We start from the raw sequence: 17,500 nt of genomic DNA, 5'->3' as shown, positions 1-17,500 counted from the left end.
CGATAGAACGGATTGTGAGGATAATGATGGTTACCATGATGATAATGTTGCTGATGATGGCAGTAGTTGTGATTGTTATGATGGTGGTAATGGTAGTGTTAGCAATACTGATTATGTTAATTGGTGTAGTGGTTGTGGTGGTGGTGGTGGTGTTGGCTGTTGATGATGATGATGATAATGATGTAATAAAACCTACTTTTCATGATTCTTTTAATCCACAGCACCAAGAAAGATTTCCTAAGATGCCTTTGAAGAATAATGACAATGAGGTTTCAAACCAGACCTACTCGGAGTTAAAAAATCCAGTTCAGAACAAAGTCTATAAAAGAGATCCAGACAAAAGGTTCGTCTTATCTAAAACTTCTTGCTATTTCTCTTGGGGATACAATGCCTTACTGTAATACAGTTGTTCCTAACCTGGGGTCCATGGACTCCTGATGATCTGCAAAGGTAGCACTGGAAGTCTGTGAATTAAATTCAAAATTGGGGCGAGAGGTTGGGGCCAAGGGGAAGGCCACATTGTTGCTGAAACTGTGACACACTGACACACACAAACAAGCACCCGAATGCCTGTGCACATAAGGATACACATTTTGGAAGAATAGAATGGAGTGAGCGGAGCAAGAACACACATGGAAACGAGAAGTGTCGCTGAAGAGATCACAGATGTGTGATAAAAGATTTCTGGACAATGGACAGACATTAAAATAATAAAATAACCGTAATAAACGAGTGAAGAAAAAAAAAATATAGGAGTGGCTGTGTGGTAAGTAGCTTGTTTACCAACCACATGGTTCCGGGTTCAGTCCCACTGCGTGGCACCTTGGGCAAGTCTCTTCTACTATAGCCTCGGGCCAACCAAAGCCTTGTGAGTGGATTTGGTAGACAGAAACTGAAAGATGCCCGTCATATATATGTATGTATATATATATATATGTGTGTGTGTGTGTCTGTGTTTGTCCCCCTAGCATTGCTTGACAACCGATGCTGGTGTGTTTATGTCCCCGTCACTTAGCGGTTCGGCAAAAGGGGCTTATAAAGAATAAGTCCCGGGGTCAAGTTGCTCGACTAAAGGCAGTGCTCCAGCATGGCCACAGTCAAATGACTGAAACAAGTAAAAGAGTATATACACAGACACACACACAAACACAAGGATGAGCATATTAAAAGGGGTCCCTGGGAAAACTCACTTAAATAAAACGGTTAGGAACCAATGTGAAAAGCTCGGAAACCACTGGTCTAATGGTTCTCAACCATTTTTTGGCTACTGGACCCCTTTGGTTCTGTTTTACTCCACTGGACCCCCCATTGTCATTTAATGCATATAAAAAAAAACCCTATTATTTTTTTCACTTGTTTCAGTCATTTGACTGTGGTCATGCTGGAGCACCACCTTTAGTTGAACAAATCGAAACTTATTCTTTGTAAGCCTAGTACTTATTCTATCGGTCTCTTTTGCCAAGTTACTAATAATAATAAAGGCACAAGGTTTGAAATTTTTGGGGAGAGGATTAGTCAATTACATCGACCCCCAGTGTTTCACTGGTACTTAATTTATTGACCCCTGAAAGGAGGGAAGACAAAGTGGACGTTGGCGAAATTTGAACTCAGAACATGAAGACAGATGAAATGCCACTAAGCATTTTGCCTGGCATGCTAACGATTCTGTCAGCTTGCCGCCTTTTATAATATAATTATAATTTCTAACAAGCGGCCACAAATTTGGTGGTTGGGGGGGGGGGCAGTCAATTATCTCAAACCCTATAATGATAAGCGTTTTTTAAAAAATTTTTTGTTGGATTTTTTTTTGTTAATAATCACGACATGTTAAGTGTCAGTCTGTGAGTGAGTGTAGGGCATGAGTGGAGTGGTGTGTGTAAAATTGTGATGTTCATACATTACCCAAGGGTTTTTATTAGTAAACTAACTGAAGCTTGGAATTGAAACTGGGTCACTGCTTTTAATTCTACAAGACATTTAAATCATGACATCCTGGTAACTCAAGTCACAATTATTTATTATTATTATTATTAGTAGTAGTAGTAGTAATGGTGGTGGTGGCAGTAGTAGTAGTTTTTATATATGTCTACTTGAGTGTGTGTGTGTGTATTATTTAGCCCAAGGTCAACCATTATCAGGCAAATGGTGTGTTCCAGCAATGGCCATCCCAACGTACTGCCAGTCATAGTGTATCGAGGGTTACATCACCTAATGTGTTTTTCTTTGCTTAAGACAATAGTGTGGTTTCAAGGAGATTAGGCTGCTATTTCTAGCTAGTCAAACTACCATGTACAAGAGTCTTTAGTTGGCTTTTGTGTTTACATGTGTGTATTGTATTGCATATGCATGTATAGTTCGTGTGTGTGTGTGTGTGTTGTGCAGTGTGTATATTGTGTTGCACATGTGTGTATAGTTTATGTGTGAAGTGTGTGTGTGTGTGTGGATGGGTTGCATGTTGTTTGTTTGTGATAACTTCAATGAATATGTGTTTGTGTGTCAATAGGTATGTCTGTCTGTCTGTCTATCATGAATATGTGCATGTGTTTATATGTATGTATCTGTATATATGTACGTCTCTCTTTCTCTTCTCTCTGTATATATACGTGTGTGTGTGTGTGTGTTAGAATATACATCTGAGAGAACAGGTTGATTACCATGATTGTGCATTCATACACACACACACACACATATATATATATATAACATATGCATATAATATATATATATATACACATACCCACACATATATATGCATGTATATATACATATATATATATATATGTATGTATGTATGTATGTATGTATGTATGTATGTATGTATGTATGTATATGTATGTATGTATATATATGTATGTATGTAGTATATATATGTATGTATGTATATATATGTATGTATGTATATATATGTATGTATTATGTATATATATGTATGTATATATATATATATATATATATATATATATGTATATAAAATATATATATATGTATATATGTATTGTATATACATATGTATATATGTATATGTATATACATATATATATATGTATATATGTATATAATATACATATATATATATGTATATATGTATATATATATACATATATATATATGTATATATTGTATATATATAACATATATATATATGTATATATGTATATATATATACATATATATATATGTATATATGTATAATATATATACTATATATATATATATATATATATATATATATATATACATACACACATTATGTATATATATATATATGTGTATGTATGGATGGGTGGATGTATAATCTCCCATCAGTCTACCATCCACCCATAAACAAAACGAAATAAACACATAAAGTCCCCCCATTCACTTCACCCCTACACACACACACACACACACCATATATACCTTCTACACACACATTTTTGCACGTACACAAACTTACAAAATAAAAGTGAAAAATCAAAAAAAAAAAAAACAACGCATAAACTGTTATTTTTCTAAATGATTCCATTTGGGATTTAATATTCCAATTTATTAATTGGCGCCCACCACTCCCCGCCCCGGCTCACCGCCGCCAAACACAGGAATCTTGGTTCAAATCCGACTGACCTCCTCCTGTCACATATGGGTAGAACAGCTTGAGTTTTGGTTTTCATCAGAGACAGGGTGTGTGGTTAGGGTAGGTGAAGTGGGGTGGTACACTGATTATGAAAGAAAGGTCTGCTCACACACACACACACACATATATATACACACGTCTGTCTACTGTCGGGGACTGCTATTCTTCTTCCTACTGTTTATGATGATGATGGCAATGATAACGATGTGACGACGATGACGATAATAATAATAGTAATAATATATTCAACCATATGTAGGCCAATTAGAATAATTGGTTTTGGTATGGCATGTGTGTGTAAGCATATATATTATTGCACATGTGTATGTGTGTGTATGTATGCGTGTATATATATATATGTGTGTGTATGTGTATATATGTATGTGTATGTATGTATGTATATATAAGCATGTATGTGTGTAAAAGCCAGGAATTTTTCAGCACCCCTACCCACCCCCATATCCTGTATATACATGTATGCATATATATATATATATACATACATACAATGGGCTTCTTTCGGTTTCTATCTACCAAATCCACTCACAAGTCTATAATAGAAGACACTTGCCCCAAGCAGCCAGACAGTGGGACAGAACCCAAAACCTCATGGTTGAGAAGCAGGGTTCTTACCCTTAGGTCCACATCTGTACCTATATTCTTTTGTTCATAAATATTTTTTGAGATGCTATGGCATGATTCGAGGGAGATTCAATTGTTATTTCTAACAGGACATTGGTTTGTCTGTTGTCCAGTGGACGATGTGATAGTTTGGCTATAATAATTTTAGCTATCAACATTAAATTACTGTTATTTCTGCTAATTGGTTTTAGTAGTGACAAACGAGGCCAGTCATTTCACTGTGTACGCTACTCACTCATTATGTAGTTTAGTAGGTTGCTTTGTCTGATTACTTTAGCTTAATTTTGATTATTACAAATATAATAATAATGATGATTTTAAATTTTTGCACAAGGCCAGCAGTTTAGCAGGGGTAGGATAAGTCGATTACATCGACCCCAGTACTCAACCAGTACTTAATTTACGGACCCTGAAAGGATGAAAGACAAAGTTGACCTCAGCAGAATTTGAACCCAGATCATAAAGACAGACGAAATGCCGCTAAGTAGTTTGACCAGTGCACTAACGATTCTGCCAGCTCACGGCCTTCATAATAATAATAATAATAATAATATATTTTAATAATAATAATGGTTTAAAATTTTGCCACAAGGGCAGCAATCTTTGAGGGAGGGAATGAGTCGATTACATCACCCTCAGTGTTCAATTGGAACTTATTTTATTGACCCCGAAAGGATGGAAGGTAAAGTAGACCTCAGTGGAATTTGAACCCTGAATATAGCGACAGGCAACATATACCGCTAAGCATTTTGTCCAGCGTGCTAACAATTCTGCCAGCTCACTGCCCTAATAATAATAATAGTAATGGTAATAATAATGATTTTAAAGTTTGGCACAAGGCTAGCAATTTCAGGGGAGGGGCTAAACTGATTAAATTGACCCCAATAGTTAACTGGTACTTATTTTATTGACCTGTAAGGATTAAAAGCAAAATTGACCTCGATGGGATTTGAACTCAGAATGTAAAGACTGATGAAATGGTGCTAAGCATTTTAACACTCCCTTATGGCTTGTCCTACCCTCTGATGTTGAAAATTATTTGACCCCAGGTGTGTCCAGTCATTTGAACACAAGCAAAGTCTTGCATGTCTGTATAGTTTTTGGATAAGACAATTTTCCACCTTTAAGGTATTTTTACCAATATTAGTTATTGCTGATTGATACCAAACACTAGTATCGATTGTTTGCATCTTTTTTCCAATTCATGAATTAGGTCTTTTTAACCCATTCAGTCCCACTGTCCTATAAATAGGACACCAAATGAGAACATTAACTAAGCTATATCACATTGTCTCGGTGTCCTATTTATAGGACACCGAGTATTTCCATTTCTACTTGAAGTAAAGGAGTTTTGATAATCATTTTTTTTCCATTTTAACCTATTTTCAATCATCTATAAAAATTTAAAAGTAATATTCAGAAATTTAAGTATTCTAGGACTTAATGGCTTAAGAATAGAATTATTATTACCAATAGGCGCAGGAGTGACTGTGTGGTAAGTAGCTTGCTAACCAACCACATGGTTCCGGGTTCAGTCCCACTGCGTGGCATCTTGGGCAAGTGTCTTCTGCTATAGCCTCGGGCCGACCAAAGCCTTGTGAGTGGATTTCGTAGGTGGAAACTGAAAAGAAGCCTGTCGTATATATATGTATATGTATGTGTTTGTGTGTCTGTGTTTGTACCCCTAGCATTGCTTGACAACCGATGCTGGTGTGTTTATGTCCCCGTTACTTAGCGGTTCGGCAACAGAGACCGATAGAATGAGTACTGGGCTTACAAAAGAATAAGTCCCGGTGTCGAGTTGCTCGATTAAAGGCGGTGCTCCAGCATGGCCGCAGTCAAATGACTGAAACAAGTAAAAGAGTAAAAGAGTATCCAATTGTAAGCGTATTTACTTACAGTTTTAATTCTTTGCACCTGTTATTTAGGAATTTAAAATTCATCATTGTAAGTAATTGCTTTTCCTTGCTATTTTTTTCCCTAAACGGTTGCTAGCTGTTTCTCAATAATATTTTGATATATATTTCTTGTGCATCGTTTAAATTGGTTGTTAATTATTATGTAAATTTTTATCTGAGGTTAATTGAATTGGATCATTTTCTTTTGCTGTTGCATTTTTGGATCGTTTTGAAGTTGACTGTGAAGCTCTTTTGTCATTGCCATATTGAGCTGCTTTTTTCCCGTTTCAAGTAATTTTATCCTTTTTGATACCAACCCGGCTGAAACCACCTCCGGCTCTGTAGTACAAATGTCATGTTTTCATAAGTTCTGAATTAGAATCTTCCACCAAACCTTAGTCACAATTTGTGTTCCTTACACTAACTTATTGATAACTAAGTTATTTTACTAAATTTTTTGATATATTTAAAATTAATTGAAAGAAACACAGAGCATCTCAACAGCAATATGGTAATAAAAGGGTTAAAATATATAATATAGAAACAATTCTTAACCCTTTTGATACCAACCTGGCTGAAACTGCCTCTATCTCTGTAGTACAAATGTCATGTTTTCATAAGTTCTAAATTAGAATCTTCCACCAAACCTTAGTCACAATTTATGTTCCTAACACTAACTTAATGATAACTAAGTAATTTTACTAAATTCTTTGTCATATTTAAAATTAATTGAAAGAAACACAGAGCATCTCAACAGCAATATGGTAACAAAAGGGTTAAAATATATAATACAGAAACAATTCTTAATCCTTTTGATATTAACCTGGCCGAAACCAGCTCTGGCTCTGTAGTACAAATGTCTTGTTTTCATAAGTTTTGAATGAAAATCTTCCATTGAACCTTAGTCCTAACACTAGCTACAAAAAAATTCTCAAAATAATTTGTATTGAGTCACAGCAACTAATTACACTGCAGACTGTTTATTGATTTATTAATAAAAATAATAAGATTAAATTGAGGTTAAAATCTGTCAATGAAGTTAAAAAATAAGGTTAAGCAAATATGAAAATAAGGTTAAAATCAAGCAATTTTTAAGGTTAAAATAAATTGTGCTGCTCATAACTGAAACAAGTAAAAGATAAATGATATAAGATAATCCTTTCTATTAAGGCACAAGGCCTGAAATTTGAGGGGAGGGGGACTAGTTGATTATATCAACCCCAGTGTTTCACTGGTACTTAATATATCGCCCCTGAAAGGATGAAAGGCAAAGTCGACCTCGGCGGAATATGAACTCAGAATACCGCTAAGCATCTCACCTGGCATGCTAACAATTCTGCCAACCCACCGCCTTAATAATAATAATAATAATAATAATAATAATAATAGTGATAATAATGATGATGATGATAATGGTTTCAAATTTTGCCGGCAATTTTGGGGTAGGGGGACTTGTTGATTCCACCGACTCCAATGCTCAATACGACGGGCTTCTTTCAGTTTCCATCTACCAAATCCACTCACAAGGCTTTGGTCAGCCCGAGGCTATTGTAGAAGACACTTGCCCAAGGTGCCACACTGGGACTGAACCTGGAACCATGTGATTGGTAAGCAAGCTACTTACCACACAGCCACTCCTGTACACTATGCCTTAAAAAAAAAAAGAAAAGGCTGGAATGCTTTTGATTTATAGGTCTGCTGGATCAGGTTGACCCAGGGCTAAACAACAAGTTGTCTCGCTCCCATGTAAATATGCTAATTTTCTGACGTATTAAATGTACCCACCTCACTTCCAAAGTTATTAGTATTTAAAAAACAAATAAAAAATAAAGCTGATTAACGTTAACAGAAATTACTTAAAAAGATTTAATTTCTTTCAAAATATAATTCATGTTTGTTTCTGTCATTTTGTTGTTTTTTTTTTTTGTTATTTTGTTGGTTTTCAATTATTTTTGTTTTCATTTATTTTGTCAGTTTTTGTTTTTGCTTATTTTGCTTGTTTTGTTGTTATTTGGTTTGTTTTCCTTGGTTATTTTTTTTATTTTTCTTTATTTTGCTGGTTTTCGTTTTACTTTCGTTGTTTTTTGTTGTTGTTGGTTGATTTTTCTTGTTTATGTATTTTGTTGTTGATATTTAGCGTAAAAAGATATTTACATGATTTACTCACCTTTCAGTGATTAATCTTCGTTATTTCTACTAATTGATGCCTGGGTGTGTTTTCTGTATGATGATATGGTGTGTGTGTGTGTGTGTGTGTGTGTGTGTGTGTGTGTGTGTATGTGTGTGTGTGTGTGTCTGTATGTGTGTCTGAACATCATCATATATCTCAAATTTTAGACTAAACTACAGAAGTGGATTGAATATATATATATATATATATATGTATGTTTGCATGTATGTCTGTGTGTGCGTTTGTTTGTGTGTGTGTGTGTGTGTGTGTGTGTTATGCATTATGTATGTGCCTTTTAGGACATTCTCCATAGCGAGCCATAAAAAACAAGAAATATAATTCTGGCTTGTCACATGTAATATACAGGCATATTTTGATTTGGGGGAATGGAACGAGTCAACCCTAGCAATGAACAGCTCTTGTAACTAGCAAGCTGAGAGTATTAATATAGACCAGGAGTTCTCAGCCATTTCTTTATCTATGGACCACTTTGATTAGTATCTTATTCTGGTGCTCCCCACCATACACACAGCTATTTCATGTTTAAGAACTAGTTTTCTAGAAACTTCTTTCAAAATTCCTATTTTGTTTTCCATATTGTTTATTTTGCTTGTTTTGTTGTTATTTGGTTTGTTTTCCTTTAGTATTTAAACCGGCCATATCCGGCCAAAATAGCTAGTCTGTTTTATGTTCAAACTGACCAGATCCAGGCTCTCACATCTACCCAACACTGTTATTCTACATTAAGTAATTACACCATCAAGATCTTGAAGATATGAGATAATGCATGATTAATTCAAATCAATTGGAATCAATAAGCATTATGTTTGATTGAATAATCAGAACACTAAAGGGTTAAACTGTGTAAAATGTTAGAGAAAGAAACCTAGCTGTTTCTTGCGATACATACCAATACATACATCTAAAGCAGGGGTTCTCAATCATTTTTTTATCTATAGACCTCCAATCTCATTCAATTTTTAAAAACTAGTTTTATAGAAATGTCTTTCAAAATGCTGGCTTTGTTTATAATTTCAACAAAGAAACTGTTTTCTGATCAGTGCTGATATCTGCCAATTGATATTAACTTATTTGCACCATTAACAGCAGGATCTAAAACAGTAACTTACATTTTTATTCTGCTATAGCCTCAAGCTAACCAAAGCCTTATGAGTGGATTTGATAGGCAGAAACTGAAAGAAGCCCATCGTATATTTATATGTGTGTCTTTGTGTATGTGTTTCTCCCCTACCACCACTTGGGAACTAGCGTTGGTGTATTTACATCCCTGTAACTTAGTGGTTTGGTAAAAGTAACCGATAGAATAAGTACCAGGCTTTAAAATAAAATTAGTACTGGGGTCATGTTGTTTGAAATTTCTTCAATGCACTGCTCCAGCATGACCACACTCTAATGTCTGAAACTGGTAAAAAATAAAAAATAAACACGCACACACTTGCATACACACGTGTGTATGTATGGTGGGCTTCTCAGTTTTCATTTACCAAATTCTTTGATAATGCATCGGTCAGTCCTGAGGTTTATTGCAGAAGACATTTGCCCAAGGTGCCATGCAGTGGGACTGAACCTGGAACGACATGGTGACAACGTAAGGATCCTAACCACACAACCATTCCTGTACCATGCTGAAATAACCAAAATTAAAAGAAAGCAATGAGGTTCATAACTGTTACTGCTGTAGTTATGAAGCCTCATATCAAATGAAACCCATATCAAACTCATGCCAAAGATAGTCCAGCCATGACCATTCCATCTGTTTTTTCTTTTTTTTTTTTTAGGAATACACGTATATATCAGGGCTATATTATATTATGTAGTTTTACCTTATTTAAAACAATAGTGTGATTTGAGGTAGATTCGGTTACTATTTCTAGCAGTTTGAGCAATTGATGTAGAAGCTGTCTCCGCAGTTATTTATTGAAATGCAGGAGAGAGTAACACAGAAACAGTTTTAGGGGTGTGGTGAGTCAGTCAGTGGTGGGGATCACCAGAGGTAGTAAAGGATCTTAGTACTAGAAACTAACATCCTGTTTACAGCTTTTCAGCTGCCTACAGCTCTCTGATGTATATGTAAAGCTTCTGTCAAGGTGAGGCCTACCCACGCACGCACGTACACATTTACAAAACCTCATCTCTCTCTCTCCCTCTTTCACTTTCACTCTCTCTCTCTCTCTCTCTCTCTCTCTCTCTCCTGTTTGTGGTGGTAGAGAAGGCCCTCAAGAGAAGTTGATCATCACATTTTGGATCTCCACGGAAATTAAACTCAATGAATAAACATCCTTCCTTCTGGTGTTAAGATTGCAAAGATAGCTGTTGCATGGTTGTTATTATTATTATTATCGGTATTAGGACTCTGGCTGAATGGTTAGAGGCCTTGTGGTATTTCTTCTGGCTCTTTATGTTCTGAGTTCAAAACCTACTGAGGTCAACTTCATCTTTCATCTTTATGGGATTGATATCTTAATGTAAGAAACTTTGTTCTCTGAAGACTTTCTGTTGTTCAGAAGATCTCTGAACAACAGGAAGTCTTGAGAGTTCTTTTATCACATGGCAGCAAGCTGACAGAATTGTTAGCACCCCAGGCAAAATGCTTAGCGGCATTTCATCCATCTTCACATTCTGAGTTCAAAATTCTGCCAAGGTAGACTTTACCTTTCATCCTTTCAAGGTCGTTAAAATCAGTACCTGTTGAACGTTGGGGTCGATTTAAATTTGGAACCGGTTTTCATTATTAGTCTTGAGAATGGCAGCGAGCTGGCAGAATCATTAGCACACCGGATGAAATGTTTAGCGGTATTTTGTCCGCTGCTATGTTCCGAGTTCAAATTCTGCTGAGATCAACTTTGCCTTTCATCCTTTCAGGGTCAATTAAATATGTACCAGTTATGCACTGGGGTCGATGTAAATGACCAGCACTCTCCCCCCAAATTTCAGGCCTTGTGCCTATAGTAGAAGAGATTATTAGTTTTGTGAGATTGGCAAACTCGTTAGAGAGTCAGACAAAGTCATACAGTATTTCTTCAGGCTCATTCTGAGTTCTAATTCTGCCCAGGTCACTTTTGGGGTTGACAAATTAAAGTACCAGTGAAGTACCAGGGTTGATACAATCAACTTGCCTATCCCTTCCCTCAGAATTGCTGGCCTTGTGCTTATTTCTAGAAGCAATTATTATCAGGATACAATGTGCTGCCCTGCCCAAGAATGGAACCCATTAAACTTGGCATCATGAGCTCAACGCACTAACTGCTAGGTCTTGTGTCTCCACATATAGGTGAAGTTAATAAAGGTGCATGACTTAGTTGTTACAGTGTTGGGCTCTCAATCATGAGGTAGTGAGTTCGATTCCAAGACCGGGCTGTGTGTTTCATTCTTGAGCAAGACACTTTATTTCATGTTGCTCCAGAAATGAGCTGCAATGTCACTGGTGCCAAGTTGTATTGTTCTTTGTCTTTCTCCTGGGTAACATCACTGGCATGGAGATATTCGATAATAATAAGTATAATAATAATATTCGATAATAATAAGTGTAATATTAATAATAATATTTGATGATAATAATATAATAATAATAATAATAATGATAATGATAATAATGGTTTCAAATTTTAGCTCAGAGGCACAGAGCCAGAAATAACGGCAGCATCAGAATAATGTGCCTTGTGGTATTTACGTCCTCCTTTTACATCAACAGTGGTACTTATTTCATTGACCCTGAAAAGATTAAAGACTAAGTCAACCTTGGCGGAATTTGAGCACAGAATGTAAAGTTGGATGAGATGCCGCTAAGCATTTGGTCCAGCAAGCTAAAGATTCTGCTGGCTTACCCCTTTAGAAGTGGGGTTAGTAACATGTGATTACAGAAATATTTGGTTTCTATTTCAGGATCTTTGTGAACCGGGGCCTCCTGATGCAGAAAGTGAAATATCTCGGGTTTGACATGGATTACACTATTGCTGGTAAGTCACATTTTTACATCCTTGTCACTAGAAATATTTTCTGGGCTCATATTGTTTCAGGAAGGATTTTTGGTATTATTAGAGTCATCATCGTTTAACAACCATCATCCATGCTGGCATGGATTGGATGGTTTGACTGGGTTGGCATGCTAGAAAGGTGCACCAGGTCCCAGTTTGATTTGGTATGGTTTTCTACGGCTGGAAGCCCTTCCTCATGCCAACCACTCCAAGAGTGTAATGAGTGCTTTTACGTGCCATTTGTGTGACACCCGGGTGTACAACAAAATACCTTGTGGTGTTTATATCTTCTTACATCCTTTTCTGAAGTTGAAATCCAACAGAGTCTGAGTTGCTCTCTTTGCACATGATTCTTCTGGGGTTCAACAATTGGAGTCAGAATCTGTATCGTTCCAGTTGATTGGCAAAATCATTAAGTGCAGAGGTGACTGTGTGGTTAAGAAGCTTGTTTCCCCAACCATGTGGCCTCAAGTTCAATCCCACTGTACACCACCTATAGCCCCAGGCTGGCCAAAGCCTTGTGAATGGATTTGGTAGACAGAAACTGAAAGAAGCCTGTCATATATATGTGTGTGTGTGTGTTGACATCATATGATGGTTGTAAAATTGGGCATCACCGTTGTACAAGCAATGTTCTTCATCTCCAACCCTCTGTAAAAAAACATGCATGCTTACATACATACATACATACATAATGGGCTTCTTTCAATTTCTGTCTTCCAAATCCACTCACAAGGCTTTGGTTAGCCCAAAGCTATAGTAGAAGACACTTGCCCAACGGTGCCACGCAGTTGGACTGAACCAGGAACCATGTCGTTAGAAAGCAAGCTTGTTATCATGCACCCACTTCTGTGCCTATATATATATATATATATATATATATATATATATATATACACATACATACATATAAAGGACTTCTTTCAGTTTCCGTCTACAAAATCCACTCACAAGACATTGGTCAGCCCGAGGCTGTAGTAGATACATTTGCCCAAGGTGTTACACAGTGGGACTGAACCTGGAACCACGTAGCTGAGAAGCAAGCTTCTTACCACACAGCCTCACCTGTACCTGTGATTTGTAAATATTACATAATTGGTCACAGTGTCATTAGTGGTGCCCCAACGGTCAGCCAGACGACAGGACATGTAATGTAAGTGTTATATATTTGGTGACATACTTTAGTGCCGACTAGTGATGTAGTAGCAGTGGTGTGGTATGGTGCTAGTGATGTAGTGGTGGTGTTGGTGGTGTGATGACAGTGGTGTGTGTGCACAGTGTTGGTGGTATTGCTACCTCTGATATTTATGGCAGTGGTAGTGACCATCGTAGGGATGATGGTGATAGTGATGGTGATGTGGTGGTAGTGTTAGTGCTGGTGGTTGTAAAATGTGCTGTTGGTGTTGCAGTAGTGATGATGATGCGGTTGTGATAGTAGTGATGTTTATCATGATGGTGGCAATGATGGTTAAGGCAGTGTGGTGGATGTGGTTGTGGCAGTAGTGGTGGTGCCGGTGGTTATAATAGTGATCACGTGACCGACCAGTCCATCAGATGTAGTTACACATCACTGGTCACAATGCGTTCGCATTGTTTTAGCCTTTGAATGATGCCACCCCGCTGGCTAAGTGAGCAGGCCAACAGAAGAAAGAGTGGGAGAAAGAGTGGTGAAAGAGTACAGCAGGGATCACCACCCCCTGCCAGAGCGTCGTGGAGCTTTTAGGTGTTTTCGCTCAATAAACACTCACAACGCCCAGTCTGGGAATCGAAACCGCGATCCTACGACCACGAATCTGCTACCCTAACCACTGGGCCATTGCGCCTCCATGGTTATAATAGTAGTGGTTGTGAAATGTATTGGTGGTGTTGCAGTAGTGATGATGATGTGGTGGTTGTGGTGGTAGTAGTAGTAGTAGTGGTGGTGGTGGTAGAAGTGGTAGTTTCTGTATAAATGGTTGTGGTGGTGATGGTAGTAGTTTCTGTAGTAGTAATAGTAGTGGTTGTGATAGTGGCTGTATGACTATATTAAGGGTGGAGATCCTTAATAGTCATTAAAACCAGCTGAATCTCCCACCTCACCTCACCTCACTCACCACCTCTTCTTCCTCTACCCACCCCACCCCGCTTCCCTTAAATTCCACCTCACCTCCACCCCGTCGTCCCCCATTTCCACCCCTATCGTTTGTTTGTTGTCCTTGACATGAAAGATGAAGGGAGCGTAGTCTATGGCTGGGTGGTTGCCCCCAGGTGAAGGTGGGGTTTCAAAAGAAGAGAAGGAGAGAGAGAAAGGAGGGGGTGGACTATCTTCCTTTGCACCGGTTGACCAGACAGGAAGTTTATGGTTGTCTCCCCCTATATATATATATATTTACTTCAGATTAATTACATTTTGTTTATATAGCCATGTTATATCTATCTTTATAGCTTGACTATCTGTTTGTCTCCATATCTACTTCTATCTATCTATCTAGTTATCTGTCAGTCTGTCAATCTATGTCTGTCTGCCACTTAAGCTATTTCCCTCCCACTCTCTCTCTCTCTTTCTATCTATCTATCTATCTATTTATCTATCAGTGTATTTCTCTCTCTCTCTCTCTCTATCTATCTATCTATTTATCTGTCTATCAATGTATTTCTCTCTCTCTCTCTCTCTCTCTCTCTATATATATATATATATATATATATATATATATATATATATATATATACCGGAGTAAACACATAAATGTGAAACAAGATGGAAAAAACAGTACTCAAATACCAGTGGTAGAGTAATATGCTTTATTCAAAGCAGCAGAAAATTCAACAAAACCTGTTACTCTGAGTTTCCCGTTGCCGTTCATAACTGTCCGATGAACGGCAGCGGGAAACTCAGAGTAACAGGTTTTGTTGAATTTTCTGCTGCTTGAATAAAGTATATATATATATATATATTATCAGATCACATCAAGAATCTTGCAAGCCAAATGCAAAAACAAAATTTCTGTCTATTTATCTATATCCTTTTCTTGCTATCTCACTATATATATCTATCTTTCTGTCTGTGTCCATCAATTGATAAACCAAATGACCCCTACCTCCATCCTCCAAATCTGCTCATACATCAGTCTATCCATTCCCTTTCCCACCTTCCCCTTTCAACAGTCCATCCAAGAGTCTTCTATTGTAGCTTTGGGCTGACGAAAATTTTGTGAGAGGATTTGGGAGATGGAAACTGAAAGAAGCTCATTGTCACAGATGTGTCTGTGTGGTAAGTAGCTTGCTTACCAACCACATGGTTCTCGGGTTCAGTCCCACTGTGTGGCACCTTGGGCAAGTGTTTTCTAACTATAGCCTCAGGATGACCAAAGAAAGGCTTGTGAGTGGATTTGGCAGACAGAAACTGAAAGAAGCCCATTGTATATATATGTGTGTGTGTGTCTGTGTTTGACCCCCCAACATCGCTTGACAGCCGATGCTGATGTGCTTACATCCTCATAACTTAGTGGTTCAGCAAAAGAGATTAATAGAATAAGTACCAGACCTTTAAGAGATAAGACCTGGGGTCCATACATTCAGCTAAAAACTCTTGAAGGTGGTGCTCCAACATGGCCACAGTCTAATGCCTGAAACAAGTAAAAGATAAAAAGATCAACCAAAAATTATTAATTATGTAAAGAAGTCTTTAGAAAAAAACAGAATGATACAAAACTTTATCACTATCAACCATCATCATCATCATCAACAACAACATCCGCTTTTTGTGTTGGCATGGGTTGGATGGAACTGGCAAGGTCAGGAACCACAGCAGGTTCCATAGTCTGTTTTGTTTTGGGTTCTACAGCTGGTTGCCCTTCCTAACATGAACAACTCCACAGAGTGTTCTGGGTGGTTTTTACATGGCAGTTGCATAAATGAAGTTGCCAAGCAGCTTGCAAATTATGAATCATAAAGCAGGGGATTTGCTCTATGCTAGGAGATGTGGGGTTACAAAAGAAGGAGCCAGAGCAGAATGGATTTCTTGCAGGAGAGCAGCTAAATTAGGGGTTGCAACTTATATGTGAGTAAATGAGTAAATATAGTGGTTTACTAATGTTCAAGGTATCTCACTTTGGTTTGATGTTTGTGACAAGATGTTAGCCCATGAGACTAATTATGAATTATTGGCTAAGATTCTAATATAAATCATCATCATCATTGTCATCATCAACATTTAATGTCTGCTTTCCATGCTGGCATGGGTTGGACAGCTTGACAGGAACTGGCAAAGCCAGGGTTCACACCAGGTTCCATAGTCTGTTTTGGTTCAGTGAGACTGAACCCAGAACCATGTGGTTCGTAAGCAAGCTATTTACCACACAGCCACTCCTATGCCTATATAAACAATAAAATAATATCTTTAATCTCTTAGCTGGTCAAGTGTTATACTCATCAACATCACCATTACCATTTAATGTCCACTTTTCATGCTGGCATGGGTTGGACAGTTTGACTAGAACTGGTAAGCTGCATCTGGTTCCAGTCTGATTTGGCATGGTTTCTATGTTGTTGTAAACCACACCACACAGTTCACACGCGCACACACACACACACACACATGCACAAACATTGTGTGTGTATAGTCAGATGTGCGGCTTCTACTGTATGAGTCGGAGCTCCACATAGCTTATCGTTATCCAATAAGCTTTTAGTACAGAGGTTAGTTGACCTCTGTACTTAGCAGTGTTACTAGATACGATACACAGATCATGCATGGGGTAAAATTAAGGTACCAGATCTCTGCAACAAAGTGTGATAAAGTGCTCCCCTGATGATCCATTGTGGTTAAGCATCCAACTGCACTTGGAACATACAATACTGAATTCTATACAACTGCAATGGTGATACATATGTAGCAACTAATAATATATACTTGTGCATGTTTCACTTAGGCATTGCAAGACTAATAACCTGGTGTAGTACTCAAAATGCATATGCTTCAGTCCAAGGCTCTGATGAAGCTATAAGGTGTTACTCAGGCACTCAACTATGAGTCCACTGCATCTTATAGCAGAAACAGCTGTAAGCTAAGGAAGGTCATAAGATAATCATTTATTCCTTTGTCATCTCATTTTCTCATATATATATTTATTAATTATATTAATCAAAGTGTATAATATTAAATATACATTACAGCTGATCTTTTCAATCGGTTTCACACCAG

At 37.4% G+C, this 17,500-nt stretch overlaps 1 protein-coding gene across 2 annotated transcripts in view; it reads left to right on the top strand.

The window, feature by feature from the left end:
* Nucleotides 1–17,500, top strand: part of LOC115223288 (cytosolic purine 5'-nucleotidase) — a 243,065-nt gene that overhangs the window by 27,370 nt on the left and 198,195 nt on the right. For both annotated transcript variants that reach the window (XM_036512160.1, XM_029793796.2), the window contains exons 2-3: nucleotides 222–343; nucleotides 12,227–12,300. In XM_036512160.1, coding sequence (XP_036368053.1) covers nucleotides 222–343; nucleotides 12,227–12,300 — 196 coding nt within the window. The remainder of the gene's footprint in view (nucleotides 1–221; nucleotides 344–12,226; nucleotides 12,301–17,500) is intronic.

The sequence above is a fragment of the Octopus sinensis genome, linkage group LG22 (genome assembly GCF_006345805.1).
Source record: "Octopus sinensis linkage group LG22, ASM634580v1, whole genome shotgun sequence".
Lineage (NCBI taxonomy): Eukaryota > Metazoa > Mollusca > Cephalopoda > Octopoda > Octopodidae > Octopus > Octopus sinensis.
The sequence above is the reverse complement of the archived record's forward strand: the minus strand, read 5'-3'. Positions and strand labels throughout refer to the sequence as shown.